At 42.5% G+C, this 24105-nt stretch overlaps 2 protein-coding genes across 3 annotated transcripts in view; one reads left to right on the top strand and one right to left on the bottom strand.

The window, feature by feature from the left end:
* Nucleotides 1-3191: 3191 nt before the first annotated feature.
* TIGD2 (tigger transposable element derived 2) lies at nucleotides 3192-6614 on the bottom strand. The gene is made up of 2 exons (XM_033214812.1): nucleotides 6232-6614; nucleotides 3192-6048 (listed from the first exon to the last, which is right to left on the bottom strand). The coding sequence occupies exon 2, from the start codon at nucleotides 5125-5127 to the stop codon at nucleotides 3550-3552; it is 1578 nt and encodes a 525-aa protein (XP_033070703.1). The 5' UTR covers nucleotides 5128-6048; nucleotides 6232-6614; the 3' UTR covers nucleotides 3192-3549.
* Nucleotides 6615-6719: 105 nt separating this feature from the next.
* FAM13A (family with sequence similarity 13 member A) overlaps nucleotides 6720-24105 on the top strand; it is a 418718-nt gene continuing 401332 nt past the window's right edge. The window contains exon 1 of one of the 2 annotated variants that reach the window (XM_033214803.1): nucleotides 6720-7071. The gene's annotated coding sequence lies outside the window, so the exon portion shown is untranslated. The remainder of the gene's footprint in view (nucleotides 7072-24105) is intronic. The other variant, XM_033214801.1, reaches the window with a different exon arrangement.

Here is a 24105-nt window from a genome sequence, read left to right as displayed (position 1 = left end):
GTTACAAGTTGATCCGCAACTCAACATTTTTACAGATGGGCCCCTGTGGTGACTGACAGCTACAGTCCTTGGGGTCTGGCAAACTCAATGCTGCCTGCCCACCTATGCATACACCCCAGCCAGCATTCCCAGAGATGGGTCAGTGCCCTGGACCTCAAAAGAGATGCCTGAGATTCCTGGGGGTCTGCACAGTCTGTGAGAGAAGAGCTGTGATGAATTCTCCAGGGCAACCCTGAAGACCAGGGGTCCTCAATGTACAGCTGTAGAATTGCTTAATAGTGTTTATGAATGCCTGGAATGTGACTGCTCACCTTTCAACTCTTTCACATATGGGGAAACTGAGGTTCAGAGAGGTCCAGAATGCTGCCAAGGTTATCTATACAAAGAGTGGAGAAGCTGGAGTTTGCATTCCAATCTGTTAACCTTCAACAACCCTACTCCTTCTGCTTGGCTAGTGCTCCTAAAGTGTGCAGATGAGGTATACAAAATTGATTTTAGGTTTTAGTTTGGCAAGTTTAAAAATAAGAATTCTTATGTTTAACTTGAATCAGACAAAGACCCCAGTTGGCACATGAGAAAGGTAATTCTGTAGATATTATTGCTTACCATGTCTAGTGCGTATATTTAAAAAAAAGTCAATTTGTGAAAATATTAAGGTGATACGTGAACACAGCCCTCCCGAATAAGTCTAATTTTGGAGTGCAGGGTCCTCCCTATCATTCTGCTTAAATTGACTATGGCTTCTGATCCTGGCCCTGCCAATTCTATATTTAGCGCCCAGTTCTCCAACCAACCCCTGTATTACTCTGAGATTGAATTATGAAATAGTAAATATTCACACTCTGCAGTTTTGTGAAAAAAGCATGCTTAGTTGCCAAATACTTTGTCCATTTGGTCTGAGTTCTGTTAGTCTCTCAGGTTCCTCTAAAAAACATACACATTTTAAAAATTAACCAACAGTCAGAATTATTAACCAATAGTCAGAATTTGTAGGTATTTCCTTTAAGGTGTACAAAGTCAAATGAGAATACATATGTCTGCTTTTCAAACTAAGGTACATATAAGGGGCAAGTGTTAACCAAGATTACCACGATGTGTCTTTCTAGAGGAATTATTACAATATCTCAAGGAGGTTAAGATTTTTGTATTACAATGAAATGTGGAATGAGAATGCACAATTTATATTATGATTAATGATATAACACGAGACTAAACCAGTTCAGTGTCACGACTGAACAAAGTTTGTGTTAGCAAAAAGCAATGTGAAAATGCAAAGCAGTGTTCAAATGTAAGTCATTACCCTTATCAAGTTTTAGAATCCTTAAGTCTCCAGGAAGCCAAATAGCCTCAGGATTTATCTTGCAGGGTTGTATTTCCTCAAGGCTATCAGGCAGGTGAAATTGTGTAAACTGAGGAAAGTGTTTTAATAATGATGTATGAATTCTCCAAAGGAAGTATATTCTGAGAGGTCTTCTGAAAAAGCTATTCTAGAAGCCAGAGGCTCAGCTCAAAAGACACCGATGATAATCCTCATGAAAGAAAAGAGCCCAGACGCGGGCTCTAAAGTCCCCTCAAACCAAATGACCAGCTCCCTACATATAGCTGGGCCTAATTACTATAATCACTGTCTCCCATGGTATTTCTTTTGCTTTTTCTACTGATCCTGTATTACTTGAGTTTGATAAAATATTCCAAGTGCCTCCCTTATTGCTCTTATCTACTGTAAAGGTATTTTATTATGAATTATGCCAGTATTAGATTTTCTTCTATGAACAAAGCCAACATCTATTTATTAGCAAAGTGCTAACAGAACTGGACCAAAGAAATTACAATTCCATTCTCATTTCCTATTATAACTCCACCAAAGATATCTTAAATGCCTGCATACATCGCAAAGCCTACCAGGGGGTGCTAAGTGATTTTTCAGTTAGAGTAACCCTTCAGTTTTCAAAGAAAGAAATCATTATTGCATTTCCGATGAACTAATTACTTGTATCTTTTTTTTGTTTGTTTCTGAGACGGAGTTTCAGGCTGGAGTGCAGTGGCATGATCTCAGCTCACTGCAACCTCTGCCCTCTGGGTCCAAGCGATTCTCCTGCCTCAGCCTCCCGAGTAGCTGGGATTACAGGCGCATGCCACCACGCCCGGCTAATTTTTTCTATTTTTCGTAGAGACAGGGTTTCACCATGTTGGCAAGACTGGTCTTGAACTCCTGACCTCAGGTGATCCGCCTGCCTTGGCCTCCCAAAGTGCTGGGATTACAGGCATGAGCCACTGCGCCTGGCCACTTGTATCTTTTCTCTCACTTCCTTGGAAGGATTTTCCTAATGCAGCAAGCCCACTTTGAGCCACACATTGGATCTGTTTAGCATACTACTGAAACTCAATATCCGCAATGGCAGTAACAGCTAACACTCAATGTTATTCTGAACGAGGCCCTATTATAAGCCCCTATTATTTAAAATCCATATGTCAACTCATTTACGCCTCACAAAACTCTGAGGCAGATATTACTTGTATTTAACAGATGGGGGCGTTAAGTAATTTGCCGATGGTCACACAGCAGCTGCACTCCTCTACAGTGCCTCTCTTCATGTTCTACTTTATGTTAGTCTACTGTTCGTGTGCTGGTTCCACAAATTAGATGTACGCTTACATTCTCAGTATGTTTTCACAAAAAATGCTGTATGACAGCAAATGCATACATACTTTGTAAGCTTTCAAGTGTTACATAAATGTCAAATAGCTTATTAAAAACTACTGGCATCTATAAATAACCCAAAAGACAGATGGTAAAATGTAACCCTTACCTCTTCTAATTGCAATAGTTTGGGAACTGAAATCTATTTTCCTGGAACAGGAATGGGATTCTTTCCACAACTATTTAGGAACTCTCCCTCTTATCAGATGGAAAAAAAAAATGAAGTGCAAATCCTTTTTCTGGGACATTTAAATCATACTTCACTTCCTTTACTATTCTCAAGAGATGGCTGATCTGAATTGCTAATTGCCCAAATACTGCTAGTACAGAAATGCAATATTTAAGGCTTTAGACTATTTTCCTTCAGTTCTCTGCAGTCGCAGTGAAATACTTCAAGTGCAATTTTTGCTGAACTCTTAAGATTTTCAGCAGTGGAAAAGCTGTGGAAATGGAAACTTACCCCCAATATATTTCAATTTGGAAGTTCAACTTCAATGAAAAATCATAAAAATGTAAGTTTTATTGAGTGCCTATAGTGTGCATGGGCCTTTATTAGACAAGCCGAATTCAGGCACAACAGACACAAGATCCCTGGCCTCAGGTACCTTATGATCTAATTAACATAATACATATTAGAAACAGTAGAAAGACAAGTTACATGTCAATGCCCAATGACTAGAGTCAACATTAAAGAGTTGTAATTTAAGTAATCCAAATTGACATCTAATCCTAAAATCATTTATAAAATGTATTTGGCTTTGGAATCCACAGGACTTCAAACAAGCAAAGTTTCACTGCAGATAGACAGTTACAAAGATGCAAGTACACTGAAACACTTAAGAGCCTTATTAATGATTTTTGTTATTTTGGATCTTCTGTTTTTTTCTTATTATGGTCCGAAGCCTCCTTAATACCAATTTATCAGACAGAAGCATGTCATCTTGTTGTTCAAGATAATCCAGTAAATTTTCAGTCCATTCAAGTGCAGCTTTATGGCTAATATGCTTCTCTGGATTCAGTTCTGTTTTTCTGCTCTTACTGGAAGGCCTTTGCTCAGCAGCCTTGGTCTGGTCCTCAGCACTTTCACCGTCAGCCAGCACCTGACAGCTTGAGTCATTGCTCCGAGAGTCAAACCACTGATCAATAGTCTCAATGTCAACATGTTCACATTCTTCTGTGTTCTGTAAAACTGTTGCTAAATTAGCTGCTAAAATGGCTCCTTCATCAATGTTCATACCTGAATTCTCTTCATTGCCAGGGAAAAGTTTTTTCCATGCTTTGGTTATGGTACTTGATTTTACCATGTTCCAAGCTCTTGACACTTCATAAATTGCATCCAACACTGTCAAGTTCTTCCAAAATATTTTTGGGTCAATTCCTTCATCCATGTATTTCTGGAGAAGTCCTGCTCGGTAGTATCTTTTTACAGTGGCTAGAACTCCCTGGCTCATTGGTTGAATCAGACTTGTGACATTTGGTGGCAAATACTTCACAATTATTCTGCCATCATCTGAACTCAACATTTCTTCATTTGGATGTGCTGGGGGGAAATCTAAAAGCAGCACTGCTTTTTCTAAAAGTCCCTTGGATTTCAAATGCTTCTGTACCTGTGGCACAAAGTACTTTTCAAACCACTGTCTGAAAACAGACTGTTCTATCCATGCACCTTTTTGACTGTAATATGTCACAGGAAGGTTTGAAAGGTCAGTGCCTTTGAATGCTCGGGGCTTTTTGGCCTTCCCCACAACACAAAGATTAAGTTTGTGTAAACCTGTGGCATTTGCGCAACACATAATAATGATTCTCTCTCTGCTTGACCTACACCCAGAAGTACTTTGTTCAGTTTCAAGAGTTAATGTCCTTGATGGTAGACATTTCCAGAACAATCCAGTTTGATCAGCACCATAAATTTGCTCTGGTTGTAGATTCTCTCTTTCAACAAATTCCTGAAAGCTACCACAAAATTCACTGGCAGCAGTTTCATCTCCTTTTAATTTTGTTCCTTTACCAGCAGCCTTTGGAATACCATGGCGCTGCTTAAATCGAGTTAGCCAGCCTGACGATGCATTAAAATCACCTTCCATCCCCAAAGCATCAAAAAAGAACTTGGCTTGTTTCGCACAAATCGTTCCGGACACTGGAATCCCATCTGTTTTCTGTTGGTTAAACCACTCTATCATAACTCTATCAAGCTCCTCATATGTTGATGACTTCATAGATTTACGTTTGGATACCCCACTGGTAGGATCTGAACTGTTTGCATAGTTTATAATCCTTTCTTTGTTCTTTTTAATGTCACGAACTGTGGATTCACCGATTCCGTACACCACAGAAAGTTTTTTGAAAGAGATGCCTTCCTCAAGTTTCTTAATAATGTCAAGCTTGTCCTTAATTGTCAACACTACACGCTTGCGTTTCCCCAACATTTTAAGTGTCTAATATTTTAGCTGATTACTCGACCAAGATAATTAACAACTAAGATTTGAATACAAAGCAACTAGAAAATGAGGTTGTAAGATTCCTCCTCTCACTTCTAGGGCCTAGATGGATAGTGCAATGACCAATTTCCTGACCAGGTCTACATGAATCTCTCTACTTGCTATTTCAAAACTTACAAACTTTCTACAAAAAAGCCTAGCTCCAATTAACTTTTACCTTCTTTCTCACTTAGGGTTTAGAGTCTGTGAATGAATTGCGATCACACTAGAGGTTAAAAACTCAATCAGTGCTGTACTATTAAGGCCTCTAAAACAGTACTATTGCATACTCAATTCTTGCCCTCCTTGCAGGTAATGTTCTTTGCCAAAATAGCCACTAAATCTCAGGTGGAAGTATTTTAGGAAATGTGCTAGGGAGTAAACAGTTTAAGTCAAGAGAGGACTTGCAAACTTGACATACAGGAAAATACAATGGGAAAACTCACCCGCTGACTATGCGGTCTTTGTCAAGCAGTGGATTGTATGGAATGCTGTCTCTCTAGGCAAGGACTCGGCTATAGGTTGCGCAAGTGAGTGCTTGTGGAAATCATACGCAAGAGAAGATGACCGGGACAGAAGTGAACAGTGCAAATAAGGTGAAAGTGGAACAGGCAGAAAACTCTCTACTTTAAAAGCGACTTAAACCTACTAGATTTGGCAGCTGGAAAGGAGGATAGTGGACATGTGACGTCACATTACTAAAGAAAGCATCAAAAAAACTGCATCGGTGGAAATGAGGACCCAAGGTAGAGGCTATAGGATGGAAGGCTCGGTGAAGATGATGTTACAATAATCCTGGTGAAAGACGATCCTCGATGGGCCAACAGCAGTTCCTGTGGGGGCTGTATAGATACTCGGAGGCTCCGAAACCTAAAGGAAAACACCAAAAACATTTTCTTTCAATTCAACATCAGGACCTGTGGCATTATCCACATCTATCCTGCAACTATGTTGAGAAAATTAACGCTTCCTATCAATGTGATAGGTAAATACGACAAATAATGCTTTTAGGCATAATCTAGGGTGAAAGGGAGAGGGACCTGAAGAGCCTACCTCCTGAAATTTAGAGGTCAGAGAGAAGCCGTGTTAGCGAGGGCCTCTCCAGCTGGGCGCGCTTCAGAGCGCGGGACGTCTTTCCTCCCGCGGACGGAGCCCGGATTCCGCCTGGACGCCGGCGACCTGGGTGTCACTGCCGCAGCCAGCCAGCCAGCCGGCGGCCACTTGGCACAGGGAACGCCAGTCCGCCGGCCCCGGGCATCGCCCTGCGCCCGCCTGCGCGGCGCCCAGACCACATTAAGCGCAAATGGAGTCTCCTGAGGGAGGCTGGCACTGGTGGCGCGGCAGCGGCGAGGGACGAGCGGAGAGGGACGAGCGTCGCCGCAGAAGCCGGAAGGCGGGGGATTAGAGAGCACGCGCGCGCCCCCGCAGAACGTTGTGCCGGCGAGGGGGCGGGGCCTGCGCGGGTGAGCGCACGCGGCCCTGGGGAGGGGACTCTGGCGAGCAAGCGGGAGGGGCGGGGCCCGGCAGGGGCGCGTCTCTGGGCGCCGCGTGGGTTCCACTCACCGCCTGGCCCTTCGGGGCCGGACTGCCTCCCTGGCCGGCAGGGGGCGGCACACGCTCGCCTTGTCCTGGCGCTTTTCCCAGTGGCCCGGCTCTGCGTAGGAGGCTCTTCTCTCCCGGAGGGGAAAATTTAAAATCTCCGCCCCAGAGGGCTGGGTGGGAAAGCGGAGGATCCTCGCGTGCCAGGAGCGGGCTGCGAATGGGGCAGGGCGAGCGCACGTGGGGCGTGTTTACAAACAGCAGCCGCGCCGCTGTGCGGAGGCGGTCCGGGTGTTGGAGCCCAGCGTCAGCGCGCGTGGAAAGTGCTGGCTCAAGCGAGGATCATGAGGCACGGTAGGAGCCTGCGGACGTGGGTTCGGGGTAGGAGCTGGGGCGTTCACTCGGCAACACCCAACCAGACAAGCCCAGGGTGCCCAGGCGCGGCGGGCGGCGGTTGAGCTGAGTGTCGGGTCAGGGCTCCCTGGTGCTGATGCTCCGGAACCCGTCACAGTCGCTCTAGAGACGGACCTTTTGCAAAATCGACAGCACCTGGGAGACGCGGGAGCCTGTGGGAGGCGTCATGGTAAATATCCTGCCACGCCTTGACGCCCGGGGCTTCTCAAGTGGAATCAGGGCATTGCGCTTTGACCGAGATTCCCTTTATTTGTTTCCAACGGAGACACTTGCGGAAGGGTCACCGCCTTCCCGGAGGAGGGAGCCATGCAACTCCACCTTGCAGCACCTGTTTCCTGGGAAACGCGGTCAGGCTGCCTCCCTTTCCGTCTTGTGTGTGCGTGTCACAGTTCGAAAAATTGAAAGTTCTTCGGCGAAGCGTCTCTTCCATATGAACATAAATGTAACCTTTTCGTTAACACAAAGTAACATAGTAATTCGTCATTTCTTTGACAAGGCCATATACTGTTTCTGGAATTTCAGAAACTTGGAGATGGAAATCAAAGCGAGCATACTGTAGAAAACAGATGTTGATTCTAAGCCTTCTGTTTGACTCCGCCGCCAGAACTGCTCAATTGCCTTCCTCAACATAGCAGCCTTCCACTATCTGGCATGACAGAAATTCTTTGATCTAGTTATGTTGTGAGGTTGTAAGTGGCTTTTGGAGAATACCTGCTTTTAGACCTCCCCTCCTCTGTGCCCTCCATTTGGCTTCCAACAAGTCAGCCCCTTTCTGGAACTCCTGGTTGCCTATTTTGGGTAGAATATAACTTACTTCATGGTAGTTTTATATAACTTTAAAAAAAATTCTTATTTTCCCTTATACCTGTGAAGAGCATGAAACACTGCCAGAACAGCACTTTTACTGCCACCCATGTGGAAATGAGGCAGCCTGTAACCAGATGTCAGCTGCCTGCCTTTCCCCCTCTCCCCCAAGTCTGCTGGAGTTGCTCTGTCCCAGGATATTTAAGTTCAAAGGAATCCTGCCTCTTACTCTTCCTCTCTTTTCCACAGTATCTCTAGAATTTAATTTTCTTCCAGATACCACTTGCATTTTTCTCTGTTCCTCCTGGATTCTCCAGTTTGCTGTTTTATGTCTTATAGCGCTTCCGTTTTTATCACCTTGTGTAAGTTCAAATCTGGATACAGCCCACATTTCTTGATTTTCTCAAAACACCACTTGACTCAAGGCAATTGTATTTAGTCGACTTAATAAGATTTTACTAAAGGCAGTTGTGTCTTTACACAAAACAGTTTTATTGGGCAAACTTTCTCCTTTTGTTGGGGGAAGGGGTGGCTAGTTATGACTGACATTACAGCACAAGGGGGAGAGGACTTAAAATGTTAAGAACATGTGTATATATATGTATATACACATATATACATACATAAGAATATATGTGTGTGTGTGTGTATATATATGTGTGTGTGTGTATTTTTGAGACAGAGTTTCTCTCTGTTGCCAAGGCCAGAGTGCAGTGGTATGACCATGGCTTGGGCTCACTGCAGCCTCAACCATCTAGGCTCAAGCAATCCTCCTGCCTCAGCCTCCTGAGTAGCCAAGACTATATAGGCTACAGGTGCGTGCCACCATGCCCAGGTAATTTTTGTATTTTTTTGTAGAGATGAGGCCTTGCTATGTTGCCAGAGCTGGTCTCAAACCCCTGGGCTCAAGTGATCCTCCCATCTTGGGCTTCCAAAGTGCTGGGATTCCAGGCATGTGCCATCCTGCCTGGCCAATAATAGATTCTTAAGGTGGTGAAACTACTCTGTACAACTATAGTGGTGGGCACATGTCATTAAACATTTGTTCAGATGCACAGAATGTACAACACCAAGAGTGAACCCTAATGGAAACTATGGACTCTGTGATAAAAATGTTTCAAGGTAGGTTCATCAGTTGCAACTGATGTTCCACTCTGGTGGGCAATATTGATAATGGGGAGGTTATGGATGTGTGGGGGCAAGGAGTATGTGGGAAATCTCCCTGTCTCCTGTGGAATTTTGCTGTGAACCTAAAACTGTTCTAAAAAATAAAGCCTATTTCTTAAAAAAGTAGGTACAAAAAAAAAATGAGAATGTTGGGTGCCTAAGGCAACTTACTCTTTCTCATCTACTATAAGCTCAACACAGCACACTCCAAGCAGTTCTCCACTGGACGCAGCTGGGTATCCTATAATTCATTTCAATTCTGATACCATCTGCCTGGAGTGTCCCCCCAACTTCAAATGCCAGTTGCAAGTAGTAGGTTGTTGTTAGGTTCCAACCCCAGCTGGGGTCTGAGGGGAGTTGGTGGATGGGTGGTGGGTAGTTGAAAGAAAACTTGGGGGACTGTAAGCAGTTGAGATACAGCTTTATTCTCTCTCTCTCTCTCTCTCTCTCTCTCTCTCTCTCTCTCTCTCTCTCTCTCTCTCTGCCTTTGTTTGGCCACTGCTCCAGCTGCAGCCCCTCAGCGCTGGCTTCACGGCTCCTGCCACCCCCAGGGCCTGTAGCCGAGCTCCCCAGTGTGCTTGCTGCTTCCTGGCTCCCCTCCCAGTCACCTGCAAGGTGGCCCAGCTCTCTCTTACAGAGTCAGCAGTGTAGTTATATTACTCACAGATAATAGTGGCTCAAAGCCAGGTGATGAGCCCACCCATAATGTGGTTACATAACTGTGTTTATGTAATGCACGGGATTGTGCACCTGCACTCCGGTCCCGTTGTGTCATGCAGCACTAGACGTTTACCTCCACCAACTCTTTTCTGCAGTGCAGCTATTTACCTTACACTCCATCCCCTAGGCCAAGGGAGTCCTCTTAGTGGAGAAATGTGTCTATAGGGCAGCAGTCTGGACCCATAGGCCACAGCAGCAGTACATATATGCCCTGGAGGAGAGTTCCTTCCTTGGCCATTCCCCTACAAATCATCAATCACAGAGGCTGTATTAGTCTGTTTTCATGCTGCTGATAAAGACATACCTGAGACTGGGAAGAAAAAGAGGTTTAATTGGACTTACAGTTCTACATGGCTGGTGAGGCCTCAGAATCGTGGTAGGAGGTGAAAGGCACTTCTTACATAGTGGCAGCAAGAGAAAATGAGGAAGAAGCAAAAGCAGAAACCCCTGATAAGCCCATCTCATGAGACTTACTCACTATCACGAGAATAGCTCGGAAAGGACTGGCCCCCATGATATAATTACCTTCCCCTGGGTCCCTCCCACAACACATGGGGATTCTGAGAGGTACAATTCAAGTTGAGATTTGGGTGGAGACACAGCCAAACCATATCAGAGGCCATACATTAAATTCCCAAGTCCTCCCTCCATGGGGCTACAATGGCCATCCATCTGCAGTGGGTGGCTTGGAGGGTCCATGGCCAAAACCAGGTTTTTGTTCCCCTACCTTTAGGGACATTGAGGCAGGCAACAACAAATTACCATTTGTCACAATACCTGGTTGGAGGAGGTCATCTTTCTCCCATAGGTCTTGCCACATGGCCCCGCCCCAGATGGTCCAGTGACCAACTAGCCAATTCTGTAACTTCCAAGTAGTTAACTACAAGGTTAAGCCTTAATAAACTGCTCAGCTATCAGTGCAGATTATCATAGGTGTCATCTCTTTGGTGATCACCATTCACATTGTCCTGAGTTTGGCCCATTGAGTACTTTGTCCACATCTGGTATCAAACCATATGGTGTCAGTACTAGGCTGAACCACGCATGACAGCGGGCCAGGCGGCAATGGCACCCCAGGTGGGTCCATCCATATATCATGCCCCATGGGGGCTAGAGTGGGGTGCCCCTCCTTAAACAGTGATGGCTCAGGATTTAGGGGTACCTCAGGCTGACCCATAGCCTTATATTGCATCAGAACTGTAGGTCCCAAGACTTCTTGCAGTTCTGCTGCTAAGGGGCTTATGCTCAGAGGACTCCGCTATTCTAAGTAGACATCCCACTTAGCTAAAGTGGATGTCTGTGCCATCCCAGTCCGGGGAGTCATTACCCATGAACATATCCACCCCACTATTGGGTAAGTCGTTTGCATAATGACTGTAGTCCATCCTGTCACACTCTCATAAGCCTGAAGGGTGGCATATGCAGCTGCTAACTGCCTCTCTATCAATGAATACTGGAGCTCAGCTCCCTTCCAAAGTTGGAACCAAAAGCCTCCTGGCATTTTAAAGCAGTCCATGTGCTGACATAGGCCCCAGCCAGAATCATCTGTGGTCACATGCACCTTGAGTTCAAATGGGCACCTGTGGTTAATCACTTGTAGGGCCTGCACTTGCTGCTGAATAGCCTGCTTGGCTGCCAGAAAGGCTGTGTCAACCTCCTTATCCCAATCCCAGGTAACCCCCTTTTTTGTCGGTCAGTACAACAGTTTTATCATCTGAGCCAAATGAGGCACAAAGGCCCACCAGTACCCCAAGAGGCCCATAAAAGTCTGCAGCTGCCTCACAGTGGTGGGCCAGAGATACGCCTGAATTTTGTCTATGATGGCCTCTGATATGGCTTTCATCTTACCCAACCAGATAACTCTTAAGAATTTGGCAATCAATCTAGGCCCTGGGATCTTGGATTCATTGACGGACCAACCGCATGCTGCCAAAGGTTGCAAGAGAGGTGGTGCCACTTCTAAATCTGCAAGATAATCAGAGGTTAGCATAATATCATCAATATAATGGAATAGGGATCTCTCTTTGGACATTTCCAGGTGGCTAAATCCATGACAACGAGGCCGTGACATATTGGTGGGGCTACGCACATAGTCCTGGAGCAACACTGTGAAAGTCCATTGTCATCCTTCCCATGTGAAGGTGAACTGTTCCTGACTCTCTAGAGCAATGTCAATTGAGAAGAATGCATTGGCCAAGTCCACCACATAGTGGTACTGTCCCAATTCCATTGTCAAGTGGTCCATCAAATCTGTGATAGATGGCACAGCTGCCAAGCAGTGTAAAATATCCACCCCCAGAATATATTCTAGTATGGGAGAGGCATACACAGTATAAACAGGGAGCCAAGTGGCCAATGCCAAGGTGCAAAGATACAGGTTTCACTTTCACTGACCAGTCTCCATAGCCATTTAGGTATGCAGCTTTACCCGGAAACTTATCTGGGCTTCCGTAGACAAGACTACAATCTGTGCCAACCTGCTGTACATTGGTGGGGGACCAGTGGATTGCTAATTTCACATGTAGCCTCTGGTCATCTAGTGTTCCTTCCAGCCAGGCATCTCAGCCAGCTCCCTAATCAAACACAAAAGGCTGTATACCTCTGCCTGTCTGTAAGTAGTCCTTGAGCCAGAGTGTCTGGGTGGGCATTTCCGGAACTGCTGCTTTGGAGTCAATTGCCTCCACAAAGTTACCAGCACTTCCCACGTGGGTAGGGGCTCCCCCAGACGGTGCCAACACTGTTTGCCTAACTCCCACAAATCACTGGGGGTGTAGGCACTATGTGAAGCATGCTCCACCACGGCAGGGGATCCCTGGGCCTGCTTTTTGGGCCCAAGTGGCTATTCATGCTCTGTTTGGTGGACCACGGAGTGAGCCCAAAGCGGGGGTTCTTCCCCCTCAGTATCACACCAAGCGGGAGTGTCCAGCCGGGAGGGTAGGCTCAAGCCGTCGCTTATGGCACTTCCCAATTCTTATTTCAAACTATATCTGGCCCTCCAGGTGCTTGGCTTGCATCTGAAGGTCCCTTACCTGTGCTGCGTCCTGCAGGGACTGGGCATGCACTGACCATAGTGCAGTCAAAAACGCCCATCTGACTCTGCTGGCAAAGGCGTGCTCCTTCTCGGTGCTGTGCACTTCCAGGTGTTTCAGCACCTTCTCCGTGCTCATGGGGGGACCCGTCCACTGCTGCCCATGTTTCCACTGGAGCCCATCCTAGCAGCACAGCCACATAGCCAAGCCAGGATCACTGGGGGCTGAGGACACACTCACCTCGGAATCCTGCTGACTACACCAATTGTCAGGTTCCAACCTGAGCTGGGGTCTGGGGAGTTGGTGGATGGGTGGAGGGTAGTTGAATGAACACTCGAGGCACTGTAGGTAGTTGGGATATGGCTTTATTCTCTCTCTCCATCAGCCTTTGTCTCAGCCACCCCCTACAACTGTAGCTGTGCCGTAGCCCTTCTCAGTGCTGGCTTTGCAGCTCCTGCCACCCCCATGCCTGTAGCTGTGCTCCCAAGTGCACTTGCTGCTTCCTGGCCACCTGCAAGGTGGCCCAGCTCTCTGTTACAGAGTTAGCAGTGCAGTTATATTACAGACAATAGTGGCTCAAAGCCGGGTGATGAGCCCACCCATAACATGGTTACATAACTGTGATTATATACTGCATGGGATTGTGCACTTGCACTCCAGTCCCACTGTGTCGTGCAGCACCAGATGTTTACCTCAGCCTACTCTTGACTGCAGTGCAGCCATTTCCCTTACAGTTGCCACCTATACTTCTGAAGAACTAGCTGTAAATTGGGATTCCCATGGTGCCCTTCCTTGTGTTCCATTAATTTGCTAGGGCAACTCCTCACTGAACTCAAGGAAACATGTTACTTGCATTTGCTGGTTTATTATAAGGGATAAAACTCAGGAGCAGTCAAATGGAAAAGATGTATAGGGCAAAGTTTGGGGGGGGTGGGAGGCGTGGAGCTTCCATGCCATCTCTGGGCTTGCCACCTTCTCTGCGCTGGATGTGCTCAACCTGGAAGCTCATCAGATTTATTGTTCAAGTGTTTTTACAGAGCTTCATCTCCAGCCCAATCCCCTTCCCAGAGGCCAGTGAGTGGGGCTGAAAGTTCCAGCCTTCTAATCATTTGGTCTTTCTGCTAACCAGCCTAATGCTGAGGTTTTCTAGGGGCCTCACCCTAAGTCACTGTATTAGCATAAACTCAGGTACCATCAAAAGAGGGTTGATACAAATGTCAGAAGACACTCCTAACATTCAGGAAATCCCAAGGGTTTTAGGAGCTGTGTGGCAGGATCTGGGGAAAAGACCAAATATATTTCATATTATACCGTAGCATTCTTGTTTTATTAAGAGCCCAGTTGACCACAGGGAACTTCCTCTTGTCAGTTCTTCTCTTTGGGTCACAGCATCCTTCCATCTTGCTATGCCACTCTTTTCTTTCTTTCCCCAACATTTTTCTATCTCAGGGTCCCCTCTCTTCTCTTTTTTTCCTTCTCACCTGCTTGTGAACACTCAAGATTTTTTTTTTTTTTTACTTCATTATGCAGAGCAATTTTGTATTCTTTTATCTCTTTTCTGACTTCCCTTACCATTCACTGTGGTTTATCTCTAATGAAAAGGCATTTCAGTCATTGGGGAGTTCTATCACCCATATGTCTCTTTTTTCTACATATGTGCACCTCTCTTAATCCTTATAACAGTACTATGAGGTAGATGTTACCCATGTTTTGTGTACAAGAAAATAAAGGCTAGGCCGGGTGTGGTGGCTCACGTGAACCTGTAATCCCAGCACTTTGGGAGGCCGAGGCAGGCAGACTGCCTGAGCTCAGGAGTTTGCGACCAGCATGGGCAACACAGTGAAACCCTGTCTTTACTAAAATACAAAAAATTAGCTGGGGGTTGTGGCATGCTCCCAGCTACTCAGGAGGCTGAGGCAGGAGAATTGCTTGGACCTGGGAGACGGAGGTTGCAGTGAGCCAAGATTGCGCACTGCACTCCAGCCTGTGTGACAGAGTGAGACTCCATCTCAAAAAATAAAAAATAAAAAAAAGAAAGGCTAAAAAAGTATATGAATCTATCAAATGTAGGTAGCAGAACAGGGATTTAAGCCCAGGTATGTTTGGGTTTAAAGCTCCATGCTCTGCCCATGCTATCACAATAGAAGTATTTATGTCAAAGACATGGAAAGAAGAAAAAGTGTACTGTAATTATTTATTCCTGCAAAATTAAAATTATTTATTAAAATGGAATATTTAACATTAAGAAAAATGGCTTTCTACTCGTGAAAGCACTACAAGTCTGCAGTGGTGTTCATTTGCTTCATTGGAATGAGAGTTTTCTGAAAACTACTGCAAATCACCTGAAATTAGATTGTTTCTTATCATTATAAGCTCTAAGTTTTCTGTTCTGCTTAGATAATGCAGCCATACAAATACCTTATATGAACTTTGAATTATTAGTAGTATTCCTTATGCAAGATAGCTTTGTAACAGAATAGGACGTCTCTAGATAGATTTACATTCTTAGTTTTTAAGGGACTCCTTTTTTGTTTTTGGTTTCCATTTACTTTATAATTGATTCTCATTCACTTGAAGATTTTTGTTTTATGATACCTAATAAGCCTAAAATGAGGACATGGGCCAAGCGTGGTGGCTCACGCCTGTAACCCCAGCACTTTGGGAGGCCAAAACGGGCACATCACTTGAGCTCAGGAGTATCCGACCGGCCTGGGCAACAAGAGGCAAAGCCCCGCCTCTGCAAAAAATACAAAAATTAGCCAGATGTGGTAGTGCATGCCTGTAGTCGAGCTGCTGGGGGTGCTGAGGTGGGAGGATTGCTTGGGCCCAGGAAGTCTAGGCTGTGGTGAGCTGTGTTCATGCCACCGTCCTCCAGGCTGGGTGACAAAGTAAGACCCTGCCTCAAAAAAAAAAAAAAAAAAGGAAAGAAATTTTTTATTACAATACTATTATTCTATGGGTAATAAACTGATTTAATATAGAGTAATATTTGCCTTTAGTAACTTAATTATTTAGTGCCAATAATAAATCAATGGTTTGCATAAAAACCATTTACTGTCACCTACATTAAGGGACATAAAATATTGAGGGGATATTTTATAAATATAAAATATAATTTATTCTTCTTTTGGAGTATGTAGGGGGATATGGGTCTGTTAGGGCAGTGGTCCCCAACCTTTTTGGCACCAGGGACTGGTTTCATGGAGGACAAACTTTCCACAGTGGAGGAGGTGGTGGATGCTTTCGGGATTAAACTGTTCCACCTTAGATCATCAGGCATTAGTTTCTCGTAAGGAGCATATAACTAGATCCCTGGCATGTGCAGTTCACAATAGAGTTTGAGCTTCTGGAGAATCTAGTGCTGCTGCTCATATGAAAGGAGGTGGAGCTCAGGCCGTAATACTTGCCCACTTGCCACTCACCTCCTGCCATGCGGTCCAGTTCCTGATAGGCCACCGACCGGACCATACTGGTCTGTGGCCTGGGTGTTGGGGACCCCTGTGTTAGGGAAAACAGGATGTGAAAAGGGTCTCATCAGTAAAATGAAAGCTTTTCCTTTGACATCTCTTTCAGCTCAAACATTATTTTACTTCATATTATAGATGAGCCTTAATAAAAAATATATAGAGAAAATAGAAATTTAAAAAATATCCTTTTGCATAAAGGTAGGGATAGTTTTCCACTTGAAAATGTCTACACACAAGTGAAAGTTCTGATTACTCACTGGAAAATCCCAGATCATTTTTAAGAAGTTGGTAAGTTACAATACTGAAAGATAGTGAGTTCTGAGACTCCTGAGTCATATAGATGCCCAGTGGGGAACTTTTAAGCTTTGTTTTGTTTTCTTTGTTTCTTGGTCGACTGGTGGGTGGTAGGTTTTCAGATGACTGGTAGCAGAGGCAAAGGTAAGAGAATAAGTTCCCAGGAGGGTAGAAAAGATTTCGTGGGGTTTAAAAAAGAAGTGAAAATTATTGGTGGCAATGTTTAAAGAAAAGTTAGACTCATTTCCTGAAAAGCACTTAGATGTAAATTGAAGAAACCAGTGAATTGGCTGAGTGGCATGAGAAATATGAGTAGGAAATGTGAATGAAAATTGTATACCCTGCTTACCTTTCCAAGCCTGCCCAATTTCCAGCATTCTTTAGAGGAGCCCTCAATTCTGTCTCAGGTTGGTAAGGTCAGGTGAACTGAGAGCCCGTCGTGCGTCACACCACTCATTCTCCCTCTCCTCAGCACATGCAGCTTCATATTTTTGAGATTTTCATGCTTCCCCTTTAGCCTGGGAAGTTTTCTCCTTCCTCTGTACATCTGTACATCCTTCCAAGTCCTACTTTGTCCTCAAAGCCACATTTATCAAGGTTGCTCTTCAAACCCTGCGAGCTGGAATCACCTGGAGTTAAATGTATAGATTTCCTGGGCTCACACCAGGGATGAAGCCCAGGAATCTTTACTTTCAGTGATCATCCCATATGATTCTATTATGCCAAAGTTTGAAAACCTTTTATGGTTAACAACTTTGATTATAAAATTCCTCCCTTATAACATATTCTTTTGGGAGTTTTTCTTCTTCCTCCTCTTTTTTCTTCTTATTAAATTGCACACAATCTTTGAAGAACAAGATAAAGTACAGAAAAGCAAAAAGGAAAATAATAATGCCAACATATACACATAACTATGCTTAACATTTTATTGTATATCCATTACTTTCTTTTTTTGTTTTTTGAGATGGAGTTTCGCCTTTGTCGCCCAGGCTGGAGTGCAGTGGTGTGATCTCGGCTTACTGTAAACTCTGCCTCTCAGCTTCAAGTGATTCTCCTGCCTCAGTCTCCAGAGTAGTTTGGATTACAGGTGTCCGCCACCATGCCCAAGTAATTTTTGTATTTTTAGTAGAGATGTGGTTTCACCATGTTGGTCAGGCTGGTCTCGAACTCCTGACCTCAGGTGATCCACCTGCCTTGTTCTCCCAAAGTGCTGAGATTACTGGCATGAGCCACTATGCCCAGCCTCCATTACCTTTCTTATATCAATTTAACTATCCCGTAGTCCCATCTTAGCCTCCGAGTAGCTAGGACTACAGGCGTGCACCACCAGACCAAGCTAATTTTTATTTTTTGTATGGATAGGGTCTTGCTTTGTTGCCCAGGCTGGTCTCGAACTCCTGGTCTCAAGCAGTCCTCTCACCTTGACCTCCCAAGGTGCTGGGATTTCAGGACCGATTCACTGTGCCTGGCCATATATATATATATATATGTATGTGTGTATATATATGTATATATGTATGTATATATATGTATGTATATATACACACACACACACACACACACATATGTGTACTTTTATACATGCTCTTTGCAGTAATGTGTTATAAATATTATATTGTGATTCTCATTAGCCAAATGCCACCAAGAACACACTTGTAACCAAAATTGGGCTTACTACTCTAGCAAGGGAGAGTCATACCTTGGAAAACAATGGATATCTCATTAAGAGAGAGTCAAGAGAGGCTTATTGTAGGATTTGGGCTTAGCTAAGGTGATTTTAGGGAAGGTTCAAGAAAGAATCTGTTCTCAACTGGGTGTTGTCAGAAAGCAGAAGCAATTTGAGTATTGGGTATATTAGAAATTTTTGTCTAGGAAGCCAGAGGAACAGAGAGAGGCCAGAGCTGTCACTAGAGAAGTTATCCAGGAGAGTGGGATGTTTGGTTATTTTTGTGGTTACACAGTATTTTTCCCCCATCCCCTTGTTAAATTTCTATTCAAGCAAGATTATGAGGTGATTTTGTTTTTGTCTTGTTTCATCACAGTCATGGCAGGTCCTCCTCTAATGTTGATATTCTACAAAATTATTTAGATTTCATAGGGTAAATACCATGCCTACCTTGTTCATAGCATTAACACATTCTCAAAGGATTCATGATCCAAAAAGTTTAATAATCCTTGATCAATGAACTCATTTAGGCTTACAGCTATTCCTAATTCATTTGGTTAGATGTATCATGACATAATTCTACCTTAGTGAGATTCTCTTATCCTTGAGAGAGACAATTATAGTCATCTATTGCTTAATGATGGGGATGTGTTTGGAGAAATGTGTTTTTAGGCAATTGCATCATTGTGTGAATGTCATAGAGTGTACTTATACAAACCTAGATGGTATAGCCTACCACACCTAACTTATATGGTATAATTTGTTGCCTCTGGGCTGTGAACCTCTACTGTACTGTACAAATCCTGTAGGCAGTTGTAACACAATGTTAAGTATTTTTGTGTCTAAATATATCTAAACATAGAAAAAATACAGTAAAAATATATTATAATCTTATGGTACCACCATCATATACGCAGTCTGTCATTGACTGAAATGTCATTATGTGACCCATAACTATATTAACACCTGGCTTGAATGCTTGTCCTTCAAAATAATCCCTTCAATGCTTCATGATAGTGTTTCTTAAACTCCAATCAATTTTAGACAGCTTTTCTCCACTTTTCTTCACTCGTACAAATCCTGCACCATTAGCAGTAACACCCCATTGTTCCCAGCACTCCCTTCCACTCTTGACAACCCTAACCTACTTTATGTTTCTATTTTATGTATTTCATATAAACAGAAACATGTATGTCCTTCAGTTAGCATGTTTCCAAGTTCATCATTTTATAGCATGAATCAGTATATCATTTTCTTTTACTGCTGAATAATATTCCACTATATGGATAGATCGCATTTTATTTATTCCTTCATCAGTTGCTTGGTTTCTGCTGTTTGTCTGTGAACATTCATGTACAACTTTTTGTGTGGACATATGTCTTCATTTCTCTTGGGTATATAACTGACTAAAATTGCTTGATCATATGGCAACTCTCTGTTTAATCTTCTGAGGAAATATTTTCTAAAGCAGCTAGATTATTTTACAAAAGATGTATGAGGCTTCCAAATTCTCCACATTCTCACCAACACTTGTTATTATCTGTCTTTTTTATTATAACCATCTCAGTGGGTGTGAAGTAGTATCTCTCTGTGGTTTTGATTTGCATTTCGCTGGTGACTAATGATATTGATCTTCATGTCATGTGCTTATTGACCATATATGCATGTCTTTTTTTTCAGAAATGTCTCTTCAGGTCATTTACCCGGTTTTTACTTGGGTTGTAATAGTTCTATGTTAAATGTTGCAATTTGCTGTTTCCCTATTTTCTTTCTTAGAGGGGAAGCATAAGAAATAAACTTCTGAGAATTATCTCTGTATTTAGCCCAGCTGATGTTGAAGATACTGCTCATGATGTACTCTATCATTTTATTTCAGGATTTATTTGATAAAGTCAGGCTATATTTAATGAAAAAATATGACCAGATGAAATTTGACTTTCTTAAAGAACTAGATATGTCCAGTTTAAATTGACTTCTACAAATCTGTGTGCTTTATTTTGTGTTTACTTGCTCTATTAATTCATCTTATATTTTTACTACTTTTCTTCTCCTATCCATTAAGTTCTATTTTAAGTATGTTTTAATGGTAAATCTCTTTTTATATTATAATTATCTTGACCATTGTTTGGAAACGTGTAGGGTAAACTAAAATTAAGAGACTTGACAGGCAGTGCATCTTAGTGATAAACCTTATGGTTCCTGAAACACAGTCTTTGGTTTGTACTTCTGACTGTCACCTACCAGCCGTAGAACCTTGGGCTGGCTATATAAAATCTTTCACTTATGGAAAATGGGAATAAAGATCATACTATTTTTTTGGTTTTGAAGACTGAACTGAAATGGTATATATACATTGTTTTGCAGAGTGCCCAACACATAATAAGCACTAAGACTAGCTATGATTTATTGTTTCCTAGATCTTCCAACCTGAAGGAAGTACTCACATTTTCTTAAGCTCCTAAGATACAGCAGCTTTGAAAAGAGATATTGATAGCTAAAAGCCAACTATAGTGAGAAATGCCAGATTAATTTATATACCCATGATGAATTGTAGACTATTTGCAAGAATGGAATATATGTATATATATATTCCATTATATATGTATTTCATTATGTATATTCCATTATATATATTCCTGTATATACTTCATTATATATATATTCCATTTTATATATATATGTGTGTGTATATATATATATAGAGAGAGAGAGAGTTGTAATTAAAAGGGGACTCACAAAACTACCTGAAGATTGTCTGTTGAAAATTCTCCTTAATCCAAAACAGATGCACATTTTCTGCCTGTTTTAATCCAAAATCACAGCATATTATGTATACTGTGTTTCTGGCAGATTTATAGCTTGTCTAAAGGTATCTGAAGTAGATGATATAGATATAAAATGTGTAATGTAATTGACAGTCTTCAGATAGTTATTCTTTTGGAAATATGTTTGAAATATATCTTATTACCTTTGTTCTACTTTATATCATAAGGTTTAAAAATCATAAAAATTGAAGAGAGGGGTCTAACTGCCATTCCTATTATTTGTATTTAGTATATCACTCAACTTATCTAAGCCCTGATGCTTCAATTCTGAAAAGTGGTAGTAGATGTTCACTATCTCTTTTTTTCTTGGATTTCCATATTTTTTCCTCTTGCTCTGTTACATGTGTGTATTTTCCCCAGCCCCTTTCTCTGAACATTTAAACTTGTAGCATTCACAAAGTTATGTTTTTTCTTCTTTATCTTCTACATTGTGTTCTGTGTCCTTTGGGGATATAATAGTGGGATTGTTTAAAATCTTGGAAAGTCCCTATCAGCAGTGTGCCAAAATTGATACACTGATTACATTATTGCTATGATTAGGAGAGGTTTATGGGATTATTAAATTCATCATTTTGAAATTGATTACATTTGAATTTTTTCATATTTTAATTGGTAGTTTTCCATAGTGTTAAAAAGAAATAAAACAGGCTTATTTGTACAACAACATCTGCTACTATGTAACACAGGAGTTAGTTTTGCGCTAACCTTGTTTTTTGTTTTTCTGAGTTTGTTTTTAAACGAATAGATGATTTTAGTTAATTTTTCATTGCCACTGTGACAAAATGTTTTTAGGTAGTTTTTTTCTGATGGATGGTTCACATGCAATAGTGGGGCTTTACCTACCTACTTCCCTCCCCTCCTTCCTTCCACTGTCCCTCCTTCTTTCCTCCCCCAAACTTTTTTTTTTTTTTTTTTTTGAGGTGGAATTTTCACTCTTGTCGCCCAGTCTGGAGTGCAATGGCACGATCTTGGCTCACCACAACCTCCACCTCCCAGGTTCAAGCGATTCTCCTGCCTCAGCCGTCTGAGTAACTGGGATTACAGGCATGTACCTCCAAGCCTAGCTAATTTTTTATTTTTAGTAGAGACGGGGTTTCTCCATGTTAGTCAGGCTGGTCTTGAAGTCCTGACCTCAGTTGATCCGCCCACTTCAGCCTCCAAAAGTGCTAGGATTACAGGTGTGAACCACCACGCCCAACTTTTTTTTTTTTTTTTGAGACAGGATCTTGCTCTGTCACCCAGGCTGGAGTGCAGTGGCACAGTCTTGGCTCAGTGCAGCCTCAACCTCCCAGGCTCAGGTAATCCTCCCTCCTCAGCTTTCTGAGTAGCTAGGACCACAGGTGTGCATCCCCACACTCAGCTAATTTTTGTAGAAATGAGATTTTGCCATGTTGCCCGGGCTGGTCTTGAATTCCTGGGCTGAAGCAATCCACCTACCTTGGCCTCCCAAAGTGCCGGGATTACAGGCATGAGCCACTGCACTCGACCTTTTCTTTTTTTTTTTTTTTTGAGCTGAAAGATTTCCTCCCCTTTGTATAGTTTGATACTCCTTGATGTAAGTGACTAGGAAATTGATTTATCGCAAACTAAAGTAGGTAATTGCTTCACCATTAGGAATTTTGCTATAACCCAATGAAGAGGAGCAAACATTGTTATATTATAAAACAATGATTTAGCAGCAGTTTATGTCCATAAATAATAATTGAACTGTTGTTGTAATGATAGTAATATGAAACATTGTTATTAAGCAGTTAACTGTGTAGAGAGAAAAGGAAAACTTTCCCTTTACCCTCTGAAGGTTTGCCGAAAGTCAGTGGACAGAAGGCAGATTAATAGGTGAAATGGCATACAAATTTATTAACATGCTTAGGGGGAGAACCACAGAGTGATAACCTCACACACAATGGGGTACAGATGGTTATATACCCTTATTAGGGGAAAGAGAGAGGGAGGAAGTGTGGATGATATGAGGTGAGTAGTAAATGATTTTTAGAGGAATTGAATTTTAGGGGAATTATGGGCTTGAAGAACATATACTGGTTTGGGACAAAGTCTTTGGGGGCCACAGAAGAGACAGTGGTCTGTGACAAAAATCTGTCTGGGTAGTTAGACTTCAGTCTTTCTTCCCACAGTGTGAGCTTAGTTAATAAAAACTCAGGGAAGGGACTAGAGGTGATTGTTTTCTTCTTTGGAAGATTTGGACTTTGGGCAGATAAGGGAACTTCAGGGACTCCGTCGGGTGCTTTGGGAGAGACAGAGGATTGGGAGAATGAAAGGGGGAGGGAATGATCAGAGAGACCTTGAGGCTTTCTCTTCAGTTCAGCAAGTCAGAGTACCATATTTTGGGATATCAGTTCCTGAGCCTCAACAGCTGGCGCATGAACGCACAAGAGTCCCAAAGCAATGCCCTCTCCATCTTTCCTGACAGTCACGATATCCTAGCATATTATGAGTTTTAAGGCTTTTAGGATTATGTTTTATTTATTGAAATATCCACTAGAGAGGAGCATAGTGTGTGCAGTAGTCTATGGCACATGGGATGCTCTTAATAAATATTTGATGTTAAATGAATAAATAACTGCACTATTGTGTTTCTGTTCTATTCTGGTTGTACCTCTTTCCAGCTGTGTGATTTGATTTCTATGAGTTTCAAATGTGTTTCATCATAAAATGGAAATAATGTATTTATATCCATTTTACATCCAATGTATTTTTTCATGTTGATTGACTAAGAAAATCATGTAAAAGTCCTTGATTTTTAATATTAAAAAAAAACCTAACTCTTGAGGACACCTCTATTACTAATATTATGTGTGTATATAATGCTTTTTGTCAGTTGGGATATTGGTCCTCAATTGCAATTGACAGTAATGTTCATTGTACATCATTACTCTAAGCTTAATCATAATTGGAAATCAGATCTGTTCCAAAGAGAGGGATTTACTAATACTAATTTAATGCATTTAAAAAATTCAGAACTCCTTTTCAGAAAGTAAAAAACA

The sequence above is a fragment of the Trachypithecus francoisi genome, unplaced genomic scaffold (genome assembly GCF_009764315.1).
Source record: "Trachypithecus francoisi isolate TF-2019V2 unplaced genomic scaffold, Tfra_2.0 Lachesis_group1, whole genome shotgun sequence".
NCBI lineage: Eukaryota > Metazoa > Chordata > Mammalia > Primates > Cercopithecidae > Trachypithecus > Trachypithecus francoisi.
Note: the sequence above shows the minus strand (reverse complement) of the source record. Positions and strands in the feature narration are given on the sequence as shown.